The following is a 22,434-nucleotide window of genomic DNA, read 5'->3' as shown; positions in this document are numbered from 1 at the left end:
CTAGTGATAACAGAGAATAGGTCACTGCCTCTCCACTCCCCCTCGCGAGGAAGTTGTAGACTGCGATGAGGTCCCCCCTCAGCCTCCTCTTCTCCAGGCTGAACAGGCCCAGTGACCTCAGCCGCTCCTCATATGTCTTCCCCTCTAGGCCCTTCATCATCTTCGTCGCCCTCCTCTGGACACTCTCCAACAGTTTAATGTCCTTTTTGTACTGTGGTGCCCAGAACTGCACACAGTACTCGAGGTGAGGCCGCACCAGCGCAGAGTAGAGCGGGACAATCACTTCCCTCGACCGACTAGCAATGCTGTGCTTGATGCATCCCAGGACACGGTTGGCCCTCCTGGCTGCCAGGGCACACTGCTGGCTCATATTCAACTTGCTGTCAACCACAACCCCCAGATTCCTCTCTGCAGGGCTGCTCTCCAGCGTCTCGTCACCCAGTCTGTACGTATAGCCAGGGTTGCCCCGTCCCAGGTGCAGGACCCAGCACTTGCCTTTGTTAAACTTCATGTGGTTGGTGATCACCCAGCTCTCCAATCTGTCCAGATCTCTCTGCAAGGCCTTTCCACCCTCATCCAAGTCCACAACTCCTCCAAGTTTGGTGTCGTTGGCAAATTTGCTCAAAACACCTTCTAGTCCTACATCCAAATCATTTATAAAAACATTGGAGAGGACTGGCCCTAAAATGGAGCCTTGAGGGACCCCAGTAGTGACCATCCGCCAGCCAGATGTGGCCCCATTTACCACAACCCTTTGAGCCCTGCCCGTCAGCCAATTGCTCACCCATCGTATGATGTTTTTGTTTAGCTGTATGCTGGACATTTTGTCCAGTAGGATCCTATGGGAAACCGTGTCAAAAGCTTTGCTGAAGTCCAAGAAGATCACATCAGCTGGTTTCCCTTGATCAACTAGATGGGTGATCTTATCATAAACAGAAATCAAATTTGTTAGGCAGGACCTACCCCTCATGAACCCATGCTGGCTGGGACCAGTGACTGCATTGTCCCCCAGGTGCGCTTCAATAACTTCAAGGATCATCCTCTCCATAATTTTACCAGGCACTGACGTGAGACTGACAGGCCTGTAATTGCTAGGGTCTTCTTTCTTACTCTTCTTGAAAATTGGCACAATATTTGCCAGCTTCCAGTCCAATGGGACCTCTCCAGATTCCCAAGATTGTTGAAAAATAATTGAGAGAGGTCCTGCAATGATGTCAGCCAGCTCTTAAAGCACCCTGGGATGAATCCCATCCGGACCCGTGGACTTGTATGGATCCAGGTGGAGCAGCAAATCCTGCACACGTTCAGGGTCGGTTGGGAATTTGTCATTCCCACCGTCATGGTCCTCCAGCTCAGGGTACCCTGGGTCGTGAAGCCCATCATCAGTGTTGAAGACAGAGGCGAAGAAGGTGTTAAACGTCTCTGCTTTGCCTATGTCATTGTCTGTGAGGAGACCCTCCCCATCTGTGGGATGCAGTTGGCCTTCTGGGCTGCAAGAGCGCACTGCTGGCTCATGTCAAGCTTTTCGTCCATCAGAACCCCCAAGTCCTTCTCTGCAGGAAGTAAAAATACTTGATTTTTCAAGGCTAATTGTTTTAGTCCTACCCAAAAGAAAAGTCTGTGGTTTCATCGTAATCAAAATAGAAAGTAACAATGATTGTGAGGTCAAACTGAACAGCTTTGTAATCCGATATTATTATTTCATTAGATTTTCATATACTTTCACACCATCTTAAATAGTTAACTTGATTTTGAAATATGACCTTATTTTAATATGAAAAAAGGTACTTCTCTTTATGAAATATTACATTAAAACAATCTTTTTCACATATTAGGGGATTTTTCTATATTTGAGGCTGAAACTTACTGATTAAATTCACGTATGAATTTGCAAGGAGTTCCAGGTGATTCCAAATTGCATAATCAGCAAATGATTTATTTGCATGGAAAGCTTTGGCTACTTTTATATTTTATTCTCTCCATTTGCAACTTTAAACAAAATTGTATATACTACAGTATCATGTATCCCATTACTTGACTGCATATGAAAGTAGAATATTGTAATTAATGCACAGAGAATGAATCAAATACACAGATAAGTCTTTTGAGAGTAATTCACACTTGTTCCTCTCTAAACTACATAAAATCAGACTTTCAAACTGTTTTTTTCTCACTTACTTACTGACATATCCGTCATGCTGTTTCCATACTATTAAACTGATGTAAACTAGAATCTAACCTGGTAATTTGCAGTAATCCTCTTTTCAATATCAATCTTCTTAAAAGCAGAGCTGTGTTGTGTGAGACCTCTTTTGCTGTCGTTATATCTGTAAGGGCTAGAGTGTTATTTCTGAATATGCCTCATATTGCATTCATCTTTGGATAACTTCTACGTATAACATCTTAGTAAGAAGATTATGACCAAAACATCAGAGAGAAGGGGGGACTGCACAGGGTGTAAATCTGATATGAAATCATGATCAGCTATGTATGAATCACTCTTTCAAAAGACAAATGCAAATACTTAATGATCTAACCACATGCCTCAAGGAAATTTACATGGCAGTGAGGTACTCGTAATAATTTAATAATGCCTATGCAATGTTAATGTGCTACCTAGCAAACCTAAGAAAAATCATTCATCAGTCAGAGAGAATTTCTCCTAGCTTCATTTTTTTTCCTGTTGCCTTCCTCTATACTTCAAAATGAATAATCATTCAACCTTTACTTTATAAAACTACCTTTTTGTTGTTGTTGGCAGAGGAACTATTATTTAACACACACAATTTTAGAGATAGATTGAACAGTACAAATATGAACTGGGCTGCATTTCACCAAGAGCAATAAGACTAGAGAAAGAGGGGCAAAAAGCTAAGAGTGTCAAAACGCGTAGGCCAAGAGAAAGGCAATTTCAGCATGGCAAAAATGAAAAACATTTATTAAGAACTCACTACTAACTGTACATACTGGCAGGATTAAAAAATGCTACCAACTATAACAAGGAGAAAAAAACCAGCTTATTACTTTACAATACTGTGTAAACTTGGAATTTTCCTAAGAAATGCTCTTGTATTAGAGCTTGTACAGTTATACAAATGATCTCAAAGGTTATGAAATCTACAATATTACAACATATTATTTTGTTTTAACATAGCAACTGCTCTGGGAGAGGCCAAGTAGTAAGAAATCAGGCTAGCCAGATTCTGTAGTCCTGTAGTCTCAAAACATCATGTAGGGGGGTATAAGAAAGAATAATTTATAGAATTTTGTTAGAATTGTTAGATTTTTTTTTCCTATAGAAAAGGATCTCAAAGTTGTAATGGCTTTCTAACAGTAATTTATTGTAAAAGAAGTACAACATAAAGATAGTAACAACTTTAAAATGATACCAATGATATCAGAAACTATTTCTCTAATTAGGTTATTTATTTCATTTTATCTTACTGTGTGAAGCACATGGAGGTGTCCAGTGTCCTAGCAAGCAGAACAGCATATTAATGAAAGATAAGAGATTAAACAAGCAAACAAACAAACATCGCTATCCTGAGACCAATATAAAGCACATTACATACTCTTGTAATTAGTGCTTTTTCTTCAGTGCTTTGGTAACTGCAGCAGACAGGCAGAATGCATATTTATGTAAACACAGCATTGCTGGAAAGTAGTTTAAAACGTATCTAACGTGTTAGCTGAGACAAAGTGACCCATAACAACCTAACAGAACAGTGGGGTTCTGTGCACCGTCTTTCTCTTTGATATGTTCCTAATTGGACAGTTCTGATTTCATAATTGGTGAAAAACCAAAGTCCTTTGCAGCAATGGAGAAGGCCTGAGCATTCAGCACACATTTTTCTTTCTACAGATCATTTTCTAACCAAGTGAGTGTTGACTTCCTCGAGACATGTTAAGTTATGAGGAAGGTGATTATGTGGCTCCCTCTACTGCAGCATGCTAGGTGGTGTTGCTGGTCCCTGCCACGTTCTCTGCCTTGGCTATGAGAAAAAAGAAACAGTCCTTTTAAATAAAAACAAACCAACCCCAAATATTACTCCAATAAATCTGTCTCAGTAAGGAACAGCTTTATGACTTGCTGAAGTCATGAAGATGTACTTCATTTCAGGTAGCAGAGCTGGCAGAAAGTCAAAGCATTCCACCCAAAGAGGTTCAGATGCAGTTGGAGACTTATAGCTCCTTTTAACGCATGGAGGTGCTGGTGAGGCTGTGAGACGTGGGGTGTTCCATCAAAAGGGCTCCAGATGCTGTCCAGCTGCAGATACACTCTCACCTTTCTATAGGTTTCTTTTCCTCTTGCTCACATTGATTTCTTGCCTCCTTTTTCAACCACTTTTCTTTTTCTCTCCCGTGCCCCTTATCCTTATACTCTCCTGTTGTCTTTTTCTCCCCTCATTGTTTTAGGCTATTTTTTCATTTTCTATCTTGTTTGTTTCACCACTTCTTTATAAGGCAAACTACTTTGTTCTGACAGCCCCAAAAGAAGCTGTTTCAGCTTCTTGATGCTGCAGATATTACAGTGCACCCACACCATGAAAAAAAAAAAAAAAAGAAGAAGAAGAAAAAAAAAGAGTTAACCACCTTCTACCATCCACAGAAGCATGGGAGGAAATGTGCTGCGGACCAAGGAACAGATTTGTGTTTCTACATGCAACCAGTCTCAGTGTGGTTCGACAACAGTGTGACCTGTCATCCCTGGGCTACACCAAGCTGGTCTGCTTTTCAATTAATCAAGTAGAAACAAATTAGTGATGACTCAGGACTACATTCAGAACTAATGGAGAAGTTGCTTGAATGGCAATTGGCAGTTATTATAGGCAGACTTCCTTGAAATCAATGTAAACACAGCTATTTTGTAGCCATCTGGATTCACTATTGTGCTTGTGCAGGGGGGGGTCTCTTCACCTCTGGTCTGCCAGCAGCAGAGTTAACAGAGTATGCTGTGTAAAGGGCTACTCGTATCTTTGCAAAGTCAGTGAATGCCTGCGATGTGAGTTCATGTCTAACTTTGCGGTGAAATTAATTGGCACTGAAGCTTTTGCTTGATCTGCTCAGCCTGAGGCAGATGAGGAAGGCAGTGTCCAGCTGATAGATCGCTATTGTCACCCACTGTGTCATCTTCAGCTATTGTGTCATCTTCAACCACTCCAGCAAGATCCAATAAAGATGTAAAGCTATCGCCTTAGCCTCTCCCCACCTACTGATAGATGCTTTCTCCTCCTCAGTGGACAGTTAATGAAAATGGGCAATCCTCCACATACTACCGAAAAGATGATCACTTCTGGAAAGACAACTTTCTGAGCTGAACATCATGAGTTTGCGTGCATGTGCATAATGGTCCATTAGTGGAGGACTTGTTAGTGTTAGGTCAGAGGTTGGACTAGGTGATCTTGGAGGTCTCTTCCAACCTAGACGATTCTGTGATTCTGTGATATGCATGGCCACACACGCTAGATGCACTCTAGTGAGGATGCAGAACTGTCCTGTTGAGTACCATTATCTGCACAATTGCAAGTTCCGTGTTTCTGTTTGTTTGTTCTGTAAAATTCACAATACATGATACCTTCCATGAAACCCATTTCCAAATCTCCAGCATTACATGAATTTTTAAGCTTATTAGAAAGGAAGGCATGTGCTTAGCTTTTATCTTTCCAGAGAAACAGTTGAAAATTAGGCCACCTGGAGCTTCAAAAATCACCAGGCAAATTTAAAAGTTCATTACATTTGAAAAACTTGCTATTTTTTTAATGTCTGAGGATGCCAATATAGCACAAGTCCTATCCTGCTGTCAGCTTACAGATTTCTTAAATTAGATGCTAAAGGAGTTCAGCAGTCCTCACCAAAAGAAAAAAAAAAAAAAGGCACAAAAAACTTGGGGCCATCTGTTTCCATGAATTTCTTCTAAAATTATGAATCTCTGTGGCAAGTGCTGCCCAGCTGTAATTGGCTAAGAGGTGAGTAAGCTAACACTTGAGGGAAGAAAAAAAAGACAGTGAATATAAACTTTACCCAGAAAATGAGCAGAATATAATTAAGATATTTAACCATTTTTCCAATAAAAAGTGTTTCAAACTGATTAAGCACATTTTCCATTCATACAGAAATAAATGTGTTTAGAAAGTGCATCAGTTGGATGAGCTAGAAAGCAGGACTTTCTCTGAGATCCTCCATTAAGATTTAAGGAAGAATGTGGGAGGAGATAGTGGATGCTCTAAGACAAGACAAAATTATTTAGGTGTAATTCTATTAGTAAAAAGCTGCTCTGTATTATTATTAATACAGGATATTCAAGACATATGGTAATAGATAAGGTAAGCAGTGATGTGGGAGTCCTCCATGTTGAAGTTGCCTTCCTGAAACTATGAAGAATGGAGAATGTGTCAAACAGAAGACCATTACATGTGAAGCAAAACAAAGAAAAAATAGCAATGCAAAGGTAGTGTGTAAAATGAGACCTTGTCTCCTGGTAACCTCGAGGAAAAATCAGATTTAGTGATAGAGATTACACCTTAAATTATGCATGAGTGAATGTCACAGCTATAAACTTTGACTTCTGAGGTTCGGGCAGCACTGATAGAAGACCTGCCATGCAGCCAGTCTAACCTCCCAACCGCTCAGTGTCACATCTGTGAAAATGCCAGTGCCTACAGAACACAGACATTGAAACACAGAACACTGTGAAACACAATGCACGTGTCATTGCAGAACAGATCACCTCAATCCATGTCACCTCATCCTTGTCTTGATCTACACCTCCTGACATTCAACAAGTAAACAAATTTTGGAAGGCATTTGCCAGATTTAGCATCAAGGAAAAAAGTGGAACTTGCTTAAACCTATCCATCTAGCTTAAACCTATATTCCCTGCTTGACTGCTGCAGAGATGTCATGCTACTTAATTAACAGACCATTCTCATGATCTGTCTTTGCAAATCAAAGCTATTTTCCACAGGTCTGATTTAAACAGGAATTGATTCAGGGAAATCCAATGCCCTGTGCTACCCAGGTTAGGCTGTTTGATCGCAGGTTTTTTGTTTTGTTTTGGTTGTTTGCTTGTTTTTAGATTTAGACATTTATTGTTTGTAACTTGAAATTGTTAAGCTATATCATAAAAAAACTCACGTGTTCATACTATTTATAGACTCATAATAAAACAGATGGCAGGAAGCAAGATAACTGAGTGGCCACTGCAATTTTAAAAACCAGGAACATCTTGAACCCAAAGAAATCAGCAGAAGACTGTTCTTGATGGTTCAGTCATCTTCAGACATGGCCTGTTTCTCTTTTGTTTCCGGCTTATTTCTTTTACTTTTTTTTTTCTTTTTCTTTTTTTTTGCACATTTTGTTATTATTTAGGGGTCTATAGTATATCACATGAGAAACAGATCTGAACTGGAGATGCAGTCTGTTCAAGTTTTTGGTTGGTTTCATGGGTTACATTTAGACTATTCCAGCAGCTCTGATCTCGCTTCAGACCTACATCTAAATGAAGGCATAATGCAAACAAAATATCTTAAAATGTCATTTATTCAGTAATCTTACAGTTTCATCTCTTGTTTTCACTGCTTTGTCATTTAAGGAAAATAGTAAAATGGTTTTAGCAACAGACTGTGAAATTCAAGGGACCGTAAATAATCATACATACCTTGCTGCTAAACAAGTTCTTCTAAAACTGGTACAAGGAAGCTGCATGTCTGCAGATGCAAAAAAGCATGGTGGTTTCTCAGCCTAGCTACAGAACAATAAGCTAGTTAATGAGCACTAGTCTGTAATTTATTTTCATACTCTTGCTTAGCCCTTTAAGTATGCTGGACGTTGAGGAGGAAACTAATAAGTAGAAAACAGCACAGAGGATAAATACCCTTTAAACCTTTTAACAACCCTTTATACAGTCATTTTTCCCAGCCTGCACAAAATGTGTATATTAGGGTATCTGACTCTTACCAGTCTACCAGATGAATTTTATTTATGTCAGTGACATCAGTCCTCATTAACATTTTGTCATGGTCATATTTTTTTTAACCCTTAGCCTTTCCTTGGTTACCTTATTTGCATTTCACATAATACACAGATATCTCATGCTGGAATTCTCCTTTTGGGGTCAATTTTTTAGCAAGGTCAACATTGTCTTAAGTCATGTCTATATTAGCATGATGAAATTATTTCTGTAAATTGTTCCACCTCACAATGTAACAACAGCTCATTATTATTAGATTGGTCCAGCACACTTTGTCACCAAGGTAAGGCTCATAAAGCATTTAGCACTGCTTTAAGGTTACATCTGATCATCTCACCTCTGTGGGTGTAAAAGCAGTTTAAATCATCCTCAGAGAAAGGACATGCATTAATAAAGTGAAGCAGTGGATTCTTCTTCCTACTTCCCGTTAAGCTATTTGCATGCCAGTTATTTCACTTGATTTTGATAGAATCACTAGGTGTTTGCAGCAGCCTATATAAAAAGCAATTGAGACTCACAGCTTTCCTCCTTTGTTGTGTTTTGTGCCAAAAAGTGAAAATAAAAGATATTAAAAAATTACCTGGAGGCATGTTTATAGTACAAGAGAAAAGTGAAAATTGCTATATTTTGTCCCAGTAGAACAACTGCAGGATATTGAAATGAGAAAATCTTACAGTTTTGTTAAAAAAAAAAATAAAAATTAAAAAATCCTACCTTTGTTATTTTGTTCAGCAGGCATAAAAAGAGGGGTAGTGCATTTATCCTTCAAACACCCATTGACATGAAACTTCCTGGACTACTCTTGAAACTAGCTATCATATACCTCTTTTGTGAATCAATTAGCAAATTCTGCTTGAAGAGGTTCTAAAAGTTTGTTATCAGCAGTTTGTTTCTTGAGCAACAACCTTCAGGTAAAAAGAAGTTTAAGACAGTTCTGCAAGAACAATTTGTATATACCGATAGCATACCTAATACACAGGATGTTACCAAACATCAATACCTTGCAGGATGCAAGGCCTTCATCCTCCTGAGGGCACCGGTAGGCATCAGAAGCCCATGGCCCTGCCCGTGGGCCCAGAGGCTTCAGGTCTTCTTGGCCCTGGGCATCCAGTCCCTGCCTGAGTGGTGCTAGCTGACCCTGGGCCTGATCCACTCCCTTCTTTTTTTTTTTTTTTAGGGTTGGTGCTGTGGTTACCAGTACCCTGCTTTGCCCACCCCGTTCAGATGCTGTAGGTCTGCATCCTGGTCAGCAAGGGCATAGCCTGTGCCAGGAAGCACTCTTGCTGTTCTCCCCAGGCATGATTTGCTCTTGGCTGTGCCTGGCAGCTTCAAGAACTGTGTGATCCCTCACCTGAGGAATGATTCTTCCTTTCTATATTTTTTTTTTCTGAAGAATATTAGAGATAGCAAACACTACAGAAAATAAACAACCAAGTGTTGATCTTTATTTTATTTTGCTAGTCTGCTGTGGTTGGTGTTCTAGGTTTCCTTCTTGATTTATGTAATTTCATTTTCCCAGAAAGATCTCAAAATCACCTGGTTAGCATTTGCTTATTACAGCATCTAGCAAAAGAGAAATGAGTTATTCCAAACTCTAGGAGGAAGCCTAAGCATAGCAGTCACTGAGCAAGCTAGTTCATGGATCCTACTCCACCATTAACATGATCAACAGTCCATTTCCCTTTCCTGTATCAGATGCCAAGAAGGTGCCATATAATTTGATAAACCAAGGTGTGTTCTTCAAAGTTGCTTCAGTTTCAAAAATTTTAAGATACTATCTTGAAAAAAAGCCAAATCCGTGCCTTTTCCAATGCACCTAGAATGGAACTTATTCAGAAGTACTTAGGGAGATAAAAAATACTGTTGAAGGCAGTGTGGGTGTATTTGTGCATGCACTGGCAGAGGGAGAGGGAGGAAAAGAATCAGAATAAATAGAGCACTTCTTTATATTAAGCTGAGCTTGGTGTAAAGTCTATGCTACAGCACTTTAACAATTCCCAATGGTTTTCTCTGCAAAAGAGAAATAATGATAAAAAATGATCGATATAATGATCAAAAAAAGGAGAAAGGACACAGAGGGATGTTTATAGTAAGTTTTCAGTAATATCACTTACCTTTCAAAGCTTCCTACAAAAAAACTTTGAAGATTCATGTATTAATTACACTAGACCCTACCCTGCTGAGACTGGTAGAAAAACAAGTAGAATTATATATCATACTAGAGGGAAACTGAAAACCCTGTCACAAAAGCCCCCTGTGTGTTCATTTGTGTGAATGGCTCTACAGGTATGTGTGTGGATGGAGAAACAGGTACTAGAAAACAGCAGGCTGAAGAGAGGGAAAGTATGTGCCAAGTGGTAGCATGTGAAAGTCTCCCATGAACTGATAAGCTCCGGAGACTAGCAGTCCTGCTGAATCCACAAAAACTGATAAGCTCTTAACAACGAGTCTGCTGAATCTGTCCAAATCCACTAGCATCAATAATGGATTGTATAACCCAGGCTACGTCCAAGAATGCTGCTATTTGCAAGACTACAAAATTACCTGTGTAAAATACACACACATGCACCCACGCTGAAATGAAAGACCTTGAGGGACTTCCTGAACACCTACCTCAAAGCCACTGGTACACCAATACATGCCTCTGCTAGTCTCCCAAGTCTTGCACCAACTAGATAGCTGTGAATGTGCGTGTGTGTGAACTGCGTGAGGGAATTCATGAGCGTAACGTGTCATGAGTACCTTCTGTGGTATCAAAGTGCAGAGCTACCCTGGTTTAGGGAGGGTGCCTGACATTGGATCCAGAATTTCTACAATAAGGACTTGGATATATTTCCAATGCGGTATTTCTTAAGTGGCCAGCGCCATAAGTGCAGGAATGCCCAGATCCAGACACTGCAACATCACAGACACAGAGAAATTGTATCACCGTATGGGACAAATTAAAAAGCTGCAACCCAAAGTACTGATTTTCTCAAAGTTGCAGACTCCAGGCCACTTGCTCAAGCTTCTGGACCACGTGGTCCTTGAACTGGAGCATCTCACATACGAAGAAAGGCTGAGAGAGCTAGCACTGTTTAGCCTAGGGAAGGGAAGGCTTGGGGGGAACTTATTAATGCTAGTTTGAATATTAATACCTGAAGGGAGGGTGCAAAGAGGACTGAGTCAGGCTCTTTACAGGGGACAGGAGGCAATGGACACAAACTGAAACAGGAGGTTTCCTCTGAAATCAGGAAGAACTTCTGTACTGTGTTGGTGAACAAGCACTGGCACAGGTTGCCCAGAGAGGCTGTGGAGTCTCCCTAAGGGAGATATTCAAAAGCTGTCTGGACATGGTTCTGGGTAACCTGCCAGTATATTGCAGGTTATACTGTAGCACATTGCACTTCAAAGTTCTTCATGGTCTGCATACTTCGGAATCCCCTAGGGTGTTCTCAGGAAGCTAAATGTCTTTCTACTTAAGTTTGAGATGTGTGTAGCTGAGGACACATCAGGTTGTTTTGGAGGCAATACATCATGCATTAAATGGAAATTATGCACTGAAATTAAACAGAGATGATTCCTTTGGAATGAATATGCTTTTAAAATACTTCGGTATTGCTTGGGTTTGCCTGACCTCTTGTGGTCAGGTCCCTACCTTGCAGTTCCAAAATTTACTCTCGGTGGTAGCGCACCTGAGACTTTTTTTGAGGGCTACAGCTGTGCTGAAGAGAAGACATTTTGGTTTGCAATCCTAAACGGCAATTTTAGAGAAAGAAAGAGCTAATCTAAAAGACATTTAATGACTTTTTTTTTCTTCTGAATTTATGCAGATAAAAATAACTTCTTATTTTGCTCTGTAGTATTATAGACTAAGCACAGCATTTAGGATGACATGGATTGTACTGTAACATATCAAAAATTTGCTTTTAAGGGATATAGTCTCACCACTGAACATGAAAAAAAAAATAAACGCATGGGAAGAGCACCAGAGAGAAGAGATCCAATTACTTTTGCAGAGATTGCAGGCTATGTATTATATGAATGATGAAGCTACATAACTACAAGCTTTCCCCTGAAGACTAATTCTTAATAGGACACCTATAGGTAATGAGTAAGATTCCCCAAAACCTGCAAGCTGTAAAAAACATACAGATAACTCCATCTCCTCTGCAGAGCACCTGATGCTCTTACTTTTGAAGTACTTTTACTCGCTGTACTGCATATCTGCCAATTTTCTGACAGTAAACGCAGCTGAGAAGTACCATCTTAAATTAGGAGACAATTCTTCTCAGAAAGAGCAGTCAGCCATTGGAACAGTTTGCCTAGGGAGGCGGTGGAGTCACCGTCCCTGGGGGTGTTCAAGGAAAGTTTGGACCTGGTGCTTGGGGACATGGTCAAATGGGTGACAGTGGTGGTAGGGGGATGGTTGGACCAGACCTTGGAGGTGTTTTATGATTTTAATGATTCCATGATTCTATGATCTTGCAGCCGGGCAGCAGTGCAGGCAGCTGGCCAAGCTTCTGCTCTGGCCACAGCCAGCATCCTTCCCACAGCTCTTGTCCTCTGCAGCAAAGGCTGGAAGAAAATCCCCATTGCAGGTGCACAGCTTCCATTTCCCTGCAATGTGTATATATATATAAATATGTGGGTTTTTTTGTTCGTTTGTTTTTTGTGGGAAGGATCCTCCCAGCTGCACATCAATCACAACAATCGCCACAGCCTCACTGACTGCTCGTCTCTGCTGTAGGCAAGGCGCAGGGCTGCAGCGCCCGCGGCCCTCCCCCGTCACAGCGCCACGCACCGCGCCGCCAGGACCCCAAAATGGCGGCTCCCGCCCGCGGCGGCGTGTGCCGCGCGCGGGATGAGAGGGGGCGGAGCCTGCGGGGGGGGGCGGGGCGCGCGCCGGCCGTCTTGGCGCGCGCGGGGGCTGTTGGCGCGCTGTCGGCGGGCAGCGCTTCGCGGCCGGCCATGTCGCGGCAGAGCACCCTGCTCAGCTTCTTCCCCAGGGCGCGGGCGGCGACACCGGCGGCGGCACCGGCGGCGGGCGGCGTGGAGACGCGGCGCCGCGCTGCGCGGGAGCAGGATGGCCGCCAGGCCGCCGCCGCCGCCGCCGTGCCCCCGAGCCCCGCGGCCCGGTGCGGCGAGGCGGCCGAGAAGGGGCGGCGGCGCGGGGCGGCCGCGGGGTGAGCGGGGACGGGGCGGGTGGGGCGGCCCTCGGGGCCCGGGGGGGGCCGGGAGGGGGCTGGGGGCGCTGCTGGGGCCCGGCCTGCTTGGGGCCAGCATCGTCGGTGTCTGAGGTGCTGGCTGGGATCTGCTCGGTGTGGGGCCCTGGGGAGAGCAGATGGGAACCGCATCAGAAAAGCAAGCAAAAAAAGCAAAAATCTGCAAAGCAGAAAAATAGCGTAAGGAGAAGTCCGAATGTGGTCGTTTTTATGGGCCGTGTAAAGCAGGTCACGCCGCTCAGGAGCTTTCCGAGACCTCCAGTTGCTCAGAAGCAAGGTGCAGTTGTGTTTCTGAAGAAAGCTGTTTAAAATGTTAAATGCTCGTTAAGTTCTATGTCTGTTGTCTTTGTAGCGTCTCCTGTGATTATTCGCCTGGTGACTTGGTCTGGGCCAAGATGGAAGGTTACCCTTGGTGGCCGTGTCTCATATACAACCATCCGACCGAAGGAACCATCGTCAGAGGGAAAGGGAAATCCACCCGTATCCACGTCCAGTTCTTTGACGACAGCCCCACAAGGGGCTGGGTCAGTATTAAATACTTGAGGCCGTATAAAGGTAAGGGATGTAAATATACGTTTTTGAAATGAAAATATGCCCCTTGTTTTGGAAGCATAGGTATGGAATATAGGGTATAGTATTCTCCATAGAAAGTGAGTAGCAAAACCAAAATTAGCATTGAGTGCTAAAGCATGTTCTGTACTTCGTAAGTTTAGAGAAAACAAATTTTTGTGGGTTTCAGGTGTGCTTATGGTTATACAGTTCTTTAAATATAAAACACTCTGCCCTCTTGTTTGTTGGATGACAATGCAAACTTGAAGTTTGCTTATGTCATAGTGTTTTTTTTTTTTCTTTTACTTCTCCCATGCATATAAAGAATATCAAAGATAAATCCCTGAAATCCTGAAAAATGTTAGGACTGTCAAACCTAAATTTTAAGCAGATATTTGGGAATTGCAGTTTGACCAGAGTAGAAAGATTAGGCACAAGATGTAGGTCAGCTAAAATTACTTCTTTTGTGGTGTTATTTCTTGTAAGCCTTGAAGTACAGTTTTGTTAAAATGTTAACTTGAGGATTCAGAGTGTTAGGGTGGTGCTTGTAGTTAGAGAGCAGGATAGGCGCTCATCATCTTGAAGAAATGACTTAGCCAACTGATGTAAAATCATACGTAATAAAAAGTTAAATCAGAATTTTGCATAATAAATCTGATTAATTACGATTGCTATATAATGATTTATAATGTTACTGTGGCTGAAAACGGTAAATCATTTGCTGTAAACTGTGATACCACGTTTCCGTAAATTGTCATTGTGTAAGCCAAACGAGTACTTTTGGTGTATTTTTGGTAGACTGTAAGATTTGATTATTCTGTCAATGAAACAATTTTGACTTCAAAAGGTTCCTTCATTTTTAAAAGCCAATTCTATCTCATGTGATCATGTAGTCATCTTTTGTTTACACTGAAGTGTATTACAATTAAGCCATAATTATTTTTAAATTAAAATGGTACTGTTATTATTGTAGACAGCTGAAGGTATTCTAAAAGAATCACATATGTTTTTAACAGCTTATAGTTACGCTTAGAAGCAAATACAGGTGAGGAGAACTGAGCTGTTTATCAACAGAGAAACAAGATACATGAAAGATGCCCAAGCACAGAAATGCTGGTGTGTCTACAAGAAAGGTGGCTAATACAGAACAGACTAGATTATTTAAAATGCGTGCTTTGCTTTTAAATTGAGATAAAAAGCTCCACTATTAACCAAAAAGACTCCAGCACTCTCTATTAGTTTAAGAAGTGGAAAATTTTCTTATTGTTGTATTGCTTGCAACTGTGAATAAGTATAGACGCCACAGGGCTAGGCTTTTTAACAGTTGGGCTTGCAAGAAATAGTGGTTTATATACAGATTGGTTAAATGAATATGAGTGTGTTGCAGACTTGAGTATGCAGTTAAATTATATGATGAGATTTGCTCCTGTCACTGTTCAATTGTCATTATTGAATGCAAAATACTTTTAGATTTTTCTCGCTGCATTTGCAAAACAAAAATTAAGATCCAGTTTGTTTGTGTGTTGCATATGTGATGTAGAAGGAGCTACTTTTAACTCCATACGTAGCTACTGTGAGCTCAAATAAATTAATTTGAGAAAGAAATCTGTTTGGCTTATATTTGAGATAACAGTGGACAAAAGGCAGTGTATTTCTACAAGTCCAGCTAACTTGGAGCTGAATCTTCAGTTCAAAGCAGCCTTTGAAGTGATTCACAAGAACAGGTACAAAGACCTGTTCAAGCAGATACTTTTGTCTCATGCGGACAGCTAAACTTACAAAGCAGAAAAAAATTATTCTTCCCCATCTATAGCATACTCTTCTCTTCTTTCTATCCCCAAGCTTAATGTACATAGTACATTATAAATAGAGTTTACTTCTTGAGCATGGCGTTAAGATGAATCCCAGCTTCTCTGGGATTCCTTTCTGAAAACCAGTCTGTAGGTTGGCTGCCTTTGTTTTTGTCTTTGTTTATAGGTAGTTGTCTCCTACAAAGAAAGAGGAACTGTGGTGCTAAAGGGATGTGAGAGAAAGAGAGAAATACATATGTTATAGTATAATACATATTAAGTATATATTATGTATTTAATATATATGATGGTTTGAATATATTTAAAAGTGAAGGATGAACACTAACTAAAGGACTGGTTAAATGCTAGACCAACTTCAGTTTCTGACATGTTGCTGTTTTGTAGGTTCATCAGATGGGGAGGCGCTTAAGGGAGGTATGTTTTATAGTACAAAACCTGAAATTAAAAAAGCCATGGAGCTGGCCGACAGCGCAATGAGTAAAGATAAAATTAAGCGACTTGAGCTGGCAGTATGCAGCGAGCCTTCTGACACGGAGGAGGAGGAGGAGGAAATGGAGGTAAATTTTTTCTTACTTGCTGTTGTTTTCAGAAATAATACTGTATCTTAGAAACTGTCTCTTGGAGCTAAGCAAGGAATATCCTACAACTCTGTAGTTTAGTTATCACTGCCTATCTGCTCTTTTATCATGTATGCACGTGTATCCCTATGTCTTTTTTGCATTGCCTTTGTGCTGTTAGGTTATATGCTGGTGTCTCACCTTTTCTAGTAGGAAGGAGAAGTCTAATATTTCTTTGGTGTTCCCTAACCTCAGATAAGTTACATAACTTCTTTAAAGTATATCATCTCTGCTCATTGATCTCTCCCAAGTTAGCCCAGGTTACCTGCCTACTTTTCAACTCAAAATACTTTTCATCTGCATCTCTATCTTCTCTGCTCGTGTTCCAAGTTCCCATAAATTCAATCTGAAATTCTCATTTGCCATAATGTAGAAATTCATAGCTTTTCGAGTGCTTGATTTAAAGCATTAAATTGGATTTTGGAGCCTGCCCTTGTGGAGCTGCACCAAAGTGCAAATTCTTATACTGTTAGTACCGATTTGTTGGTGGGGTAGCTAAAAGGAGATCTTTTATTGTGTTGTGTGCACATAGTATTTGAATTATTCACAATACAGTTTCAGTACTGCCACGTGTATTGGAACAAACTTCTTTGGAAGGGAATGGTATGAAGAAAGTGCTGATGTGGTGGGGGTTTTCCTTACCTCCTCTGTCAACGTGACCTGTCTATTCTTTTTACCAATTATATTTCTGACACAGGCCAGGTCAGTAGGAACAAAATCACACCACCGTTAGCCGATGGTGATGTTTCTTTGCTAAATTTCATATACTGTACACCTTTTATCCTGTTTGAAAGGCTTTTTAATCAGGATCACTTATGTGACGTTATAAGTGAAACAGTAAGGAACACAAAGAAGAGTAATTATGCCACAGGCAGACAGTCGTTCATTATCCAGAAAAAAGTCCACGAGTGTAAACTGAATTGGCTGTGACTCCCTGTCTTCTGGCTCAAGCATCATAGCTACTGCATTATCCTGCATTTCCAAGCTTCTTTTTGCAGCTATGATATTTTACTTTGTAGCCAGAATTTTTAATAGGCTAAATAATTTATTTTACAGCAGTCAAGTGAAAGTGCATCAGGTGACAGTGATGACCCGAACAGTGAGGAGGATGTGAAGGGCAACAAGCGATTAATGAGCAAGGGAAGTACCACAAAAGCCAAAAGAAGAAGAGTGTTGGATTCTGACAGTGATCATGACGGTTCTGATGTAGAGTTCAAGCCTGATGTGAAAGAAGCAGCAAGCAGCGAGGAAGCTAGCAGTGGGGTGGAGGAAAACGAATCTACTGACGCAGAGACAGATGAAGAGAGCATTGCAGAAAGTCCTGTAAAAGTCTCTTCTAAACGAAAGAGAAGAGATGTGAGCAAGCCTTCTAAAAGGAGCAGCTTAGAAAATGGGCGTTCTGAAGCACCCAAGAGAGCAGCAACGGTTTCCTCGGAGGCCAAGTCTAAGCTGACATCGTTTGCAGCACCTGAAAACTTTGAATCTCAAGCAAATGCTTGCAGTGGAGGAACTGGTGGCTTTGCAGTATGGGAACATGAGAAACTTGATTGGCTTCAGGAAGGGAAGAAGAAAGATGCACACAGGAGGCGACAGAGTGACCCTGATTATGACCCACGTACTCTGTATGTACCTGAAGACTATCTGAACAAATGTACGCCAGGCATGCGGAGGTGGTGGCAGCTGAAAAGTCAAAACTTTGATGCAGTGATTTTCTACAAGGTTGGAAAATTCTATGAGCTGTATCACATGGATGCAGTCACTGGTGTGAATGAGTTGGGCCTGATATTTATGAAAGGTTCTTGGGCCCATTCAGGTTTTCCAGAAACTGCGTTCGGCAGGTTCTCTGACGTTCTAGTGCAGAAGGGCTACAAGATAGCCCGTGTTGAGCAAACAGAAACTCCTGAAATGATGGAAGCACGCTACAAGTCAATGGCCCACCCAACAAAGTTTGACAAGGTCGTACGTCGAGAAATCTGCAGAATCGTTACCAAAGGCACTCAGACCTACAGCATTCTGGATTGTGATCCGTCGGAGAACCATAACAAATACCTTCTGTGTGTTAAGGAAAAGGAAGACTCCTCTGGACAGCGTGTTTATGGGGTCTGCTTCGTTGACACATCAGTTGGAAAATTTTATGTAGGCCAGTTCTCAGATGACCGGCACTGTTCGAGGTTTAGGACTCTAGTAGCGCATTACACTCCCGTGCAGGTACTGTTTGAGAAGGGGAACCTGTCTGTGGACACACAGAAAATATTGAAAGGCTCACTTGTTTGTTGCATTCAGGAAGGGCTGATCCCTGGCTCCCAGTTCTGGAATGCATCTAAAACACTAAAAGTTCTTCTTGAAGAAGAGTATTTCAAGGAGAAACAGAACTCTGAAAATGGGTGTTCTCTGCCCTCTGTGATCAAGTCTCTGACTTCAGAGACTGACTCGCTGGGATTAACTCCTGGTGAAAACAGTGAGTTAGCCTTGTCAGCTCTTGGGGGGTGTGTCTTCTATCTCAAAAAATGTCTGATTGATCAGGAACTGTTATCGCTGGCAAACTTTGAGGAGTACGTCCCTGTGGATATTGATACTGCAAAAACTGTGAGTTCCAGTAGCTTCTTTGCCAAAACTGACCGGCGGATGGTGCTGGATGGAGTCACCCTAATGAACTTGGAAGTTCTGCGGAATGGAACCAACGGAACCACAGAAGGAACTTTGTTGGAAAGGATTGACTCCTGCTGTACGCCGTTTGGGAAGCGGCTCCTGAAACAGTGGCTCTGTGCTCCGCTCTGTAACCCAAAATCCATCAATGATCGTTTAGATGCTGTTGAGGACCTTCTGGCAGTGCCAGACAAAATGTCTGAAGTTAGTGAGCACCTGAAGAAACTTCCCGACCTTGAAAGGCTGCTCAGCAAAATTCACAGTATTGGATCACCGCTTAAAAGTCAGAACCATCCTGACAGCAGGGCCATCTTTTATGAAGAAATCAAATACAGCAAGAAAAAAATTGCTGACTTCTTGTCTGCACTGGAAGGGTTTAAAGTAATGAATGAAATTGTCGATGTCATGGAAGAAATTGCCACTGACTTCAAATCTAAAGTACTTAAGCAGTTAGTCACCCGCAAAGCCAAAAATCCAGATGGACGCTTCCCAGACTTGAGCGCAGAGCTTAAAAGGTGGGATACTGCTTTTGATCACAACCAGGCTCGAAAGACAGGAGTGATCACTCCAAAGACAGGCTTTGACCCCGATTATGACAAAGCACTGCAGGATATTAAAGCTGTTCAGGAAGATCTCCACGTATACCTAGATAAGCAACGCAAACTGCTTGGCTTCAAATCCATTTTGTACTGGGGGGCCGGCAAAAATCGGTACCAGATGGAAATACCAGAAAGCGTGATATCACGTAATTTACCTGAAGAATACGAGCTGAAGTCAACCAAGAAGGGGTATAAACGTTACTGGACCAAAGACATTGAGAAGATGCTGGCTGCCATGGTTAATGCCGAGGAGCGAAGAGATGCGGCGCTAAAAGACTGTATGAGGCGCCTGTTCTACAACTTCGATAAAAACAGCAAGGACTGGCAGGCAGCTGTGGAATGCATCGCGGTGTTAGGTAAGAGGCTTTTTTTTTGTTTTATCATATAGCAAAAATAATCTTGCGTTGTAACTGATGAAATCTGACCAGGATAAGCAAAAAAAAAAAAAAAGGCCCGTAGCCAGCCCTTAATTTGTAGTTTAAAAGCTGTGGCTGCGATAACAGCATTAGTAGGTAACAGTTACAGCTCGCTTCCTTCCTGTCAGTAAAGGCAGAACAGGTCGGTTGCTGGGTCTTGCCATGTGCAAGCTCTTTCTTCATTCCTGTTGTGTGATTGTAGGTGTGCAACTGAGCATTTCTCACTGCCCAGCGTAGCATTATTGGTCTCACACTACAGCTAGGATTCTGATGTATTGATGAGTAGCTTCCTATTAAATGAAGACAGTGATGCAGATGGAGGTACAAAAATCCAGCCTGATAGTCACTGTCCAAGCAGACTGCTTTATTAGCAGCCTTTAAAAATAAAATAAAAGGTGGTGGTTTTCATTACCTTGACAAAGGTAGCCTAATAGGAAGACTTCCCCAAACTTTCCTTCAAGTCTGGGGTAGCACAGTCTCCTGTATTATATTCTTAGAGAAGAGGATTCTCTTCTCAGTCCTAAGAAGATGTCTCCAGGGAAAAACGAAAAGAGTCTCATGCCACTGCAGCAGAAAAGGGAGGACAGGCAGACAGTGAGGACAGCTGTCTAGGAACCAGCTGAGTGGGTTGGGAGAGCTGGGAAGCTAGCTACACTATGGCACTAGCACGAGTATTGAAAGTAAAAGGAGACTGAGCTTTCAGGCTCATCTGTTTAAAAGTTGTAATATGTGTAAATGAAGTCTCTCAAATCACGTAAAATGGTGTTAACTTTGTAGGCAGCCAGTGCTTTGAACCTTAGAGCTAGGCTAATTGAGGGGGATTGCGCTGCTTTCTGCTAGGCCATCAGAATTTTAATCTTTATATAATCGATTCTGACAGGTTTTAAGCAGTATTATAGTTCTTAATAACTTACTGTTGTGGAAGTTAGTTTCCTCCTCATGTAGCTTGTTCCAAATCAAAAAACAATGCTAGAAAAATAGCTTATTTTTATATACATGTAATAAAAATGTAATATAAATACTAAGTGAAATGATTTAAATGTTAAAGACTTTAAAAACGAGAGGGGGTATTTTTAATTTGACATCAGTAGAAATCTTGAAGGAGTGAGGAAAGACCTTGTGAATATCCCACCTTTTAATCACTCTTCAGGAGTACTTCTTGGGTGTTTCCTTTAACAGGAAACTGGAAAAAATTGTTTCCAAAAATGCTGTTCAATGAGTAAATGCACTCCAGTGAATGGATAAAGAAAGATAAAGCATGACTTACTGGAATTTCTCTTAATCTTATAGATGTCTTGATGTCCCTTGCTAACTACAGTCAAGATGGTGATGGACCTTTGTGCCGACCTGTAATTCTACTGCCTGTGGATAGCGCTCCTCCCTTCCTGGAACTTAAAAATTCACGCCATCCATGCATTACAAAAACCTTCTTTGGGGACGATTTTATTCCTAATGACATCATGATAGGCAGTAAAGATGAAGACAGTGGTAGTGAAGCTTCCTGTGTATTAGTAACTGGTCCAAATATGGGTGGCAAATCGACACTCATGAGACAGGTGATTGTATACCTACATAAAATTGAATGTTCCAGAGTACCTGTGTGTTTTGCATGAAGGAATTGCATGATTTACTTGTTCATAAAAGCCAAAGGAGGTCCCACTGGTGGTCTGCAGGGTTTGCAGTACAATACAGCAATTATACTCTACAGACAAAGTATAATTCTGGTTGAAAATGCCAATGCTTAGGTGGTAGATTTACTATTTATACTGACTTCATAACTCTTGTGAGAGATGGCTGGAAAAATTAAAGCATCTTTTATCTCTTTCAAGCGTTACTATCCAGGATTTGGCATCGTCTGGCAAAAGATACTTCAAATTGAACAAGATTAAAATAGAGGTCATAGGCAACTGGGAAAGCATTAGGAAGTTTGCTTTATAAACACCAGTTGCTGTGGTAACTTGTGTTTGAAGGCTTTCAGAGTAGTTCAGTCCTAGTTGAGATTATGATGCTACAACCTGCAGGTCTTAAAACTGTAGCAAGTTTTGTGTGTTGTAATTTGTTTCAGGGGAAGTGCAGTTTCATTCCCTTGTTCTCTGTGTGGGACTGAAACTCCGAAGACTTAATAAAAATTCAAATGGTTTAATGTTTGTTTTGCAGGCTGGTCTCCTGGTTATAATGGCTCAACTGGGATGCTACGTACCTGCTGAAGTCTGCAGGCTTACACCAATTGACAGAGTGTTTACAAGACTCGGTGCCTCAGACAGAATTATGTCAGGTAAGTTTCTGTAATCCAGCTGGCCAAGGGGTTTTACCACAGAATGAGTTTCTTAGTACATTTGGACACTTTGTGCTTTGAGTGAGTGGCAGGTTGGAAAGGGATAGTCTTTCGTGTTTCCATGGAGAGCCGAGTGACTAATTCTTTGTCTTCCATTGTTCAGTTGTAGGTATGCTTGATTTGGTTGGTATGCTTGTTCTCCATTATTTTTGACAGACATTTACAATCATTTGTTATAGACTTAATATTAAAAGCCTCCCTTGCAGTTGGATGCAAATCGGAGGAATATCTTTTGGGACGTTGTACAGTTGATTAATATTCTACTTATACAGGCATCTTTTTCTAAAT

General features: G+C 41.4%; 1 protein-coding gene across 3 annotated transcripts in view; it reads left to right on the top strand.

Moving 5' to 3' along the window:
• Positions 1-22,434, top strand: part of MSH6 (mutS homolog 6) — a 96,209-nt gene that overhangs the window by 69,909 nt on the left and 3,866 nt on the right. For 2 of the 3 annotated variants that reach the window (XM_080587595.1, XM_080587594.1), the window contains exons 6-10: positions 13,526-13,728; positions 15,918-16,090; positions 17,207-19,751; positions 21,102-21,367; positions 21,969-22,086. In XM_080587595.1, the coding sequence (XP_080443721.1) occupies positions 13,526-13,728; positions 15,918-16,090; positions 17,207-19,751; positions 21,102-21,367; positions 21,969-22,086 (3,305 nt within the window). Of the gene's footprint in view, positions 1-12,900; positions 13,135-13,525; positions 13,729-15,917; positions 16,091-17,206; positions 19,752-21,101; positions 21,368-21,968; positions 22,087-22,434 lie in introns of those variants that run through there. The other variant, XM_080587593.1, reaches the window with a different exon arrangement.

Source organism: Anser brachyrhynchus (genome assembly GCF_964034855.1).
Source record: "Anser brachyrhynchus genome assembly, chromosome: 3".
Classification (NCBI taxonomy): Eukaryota; Metazoa; Chordata; class Aves; order Anseriformes; family Anatidae; genus Anser; species Anser brachyrhynchus.
Note: the sequence above shows the minus strand (reverse complement) of the source record. Positions and strands in the feature narration are given on the sequence as shown.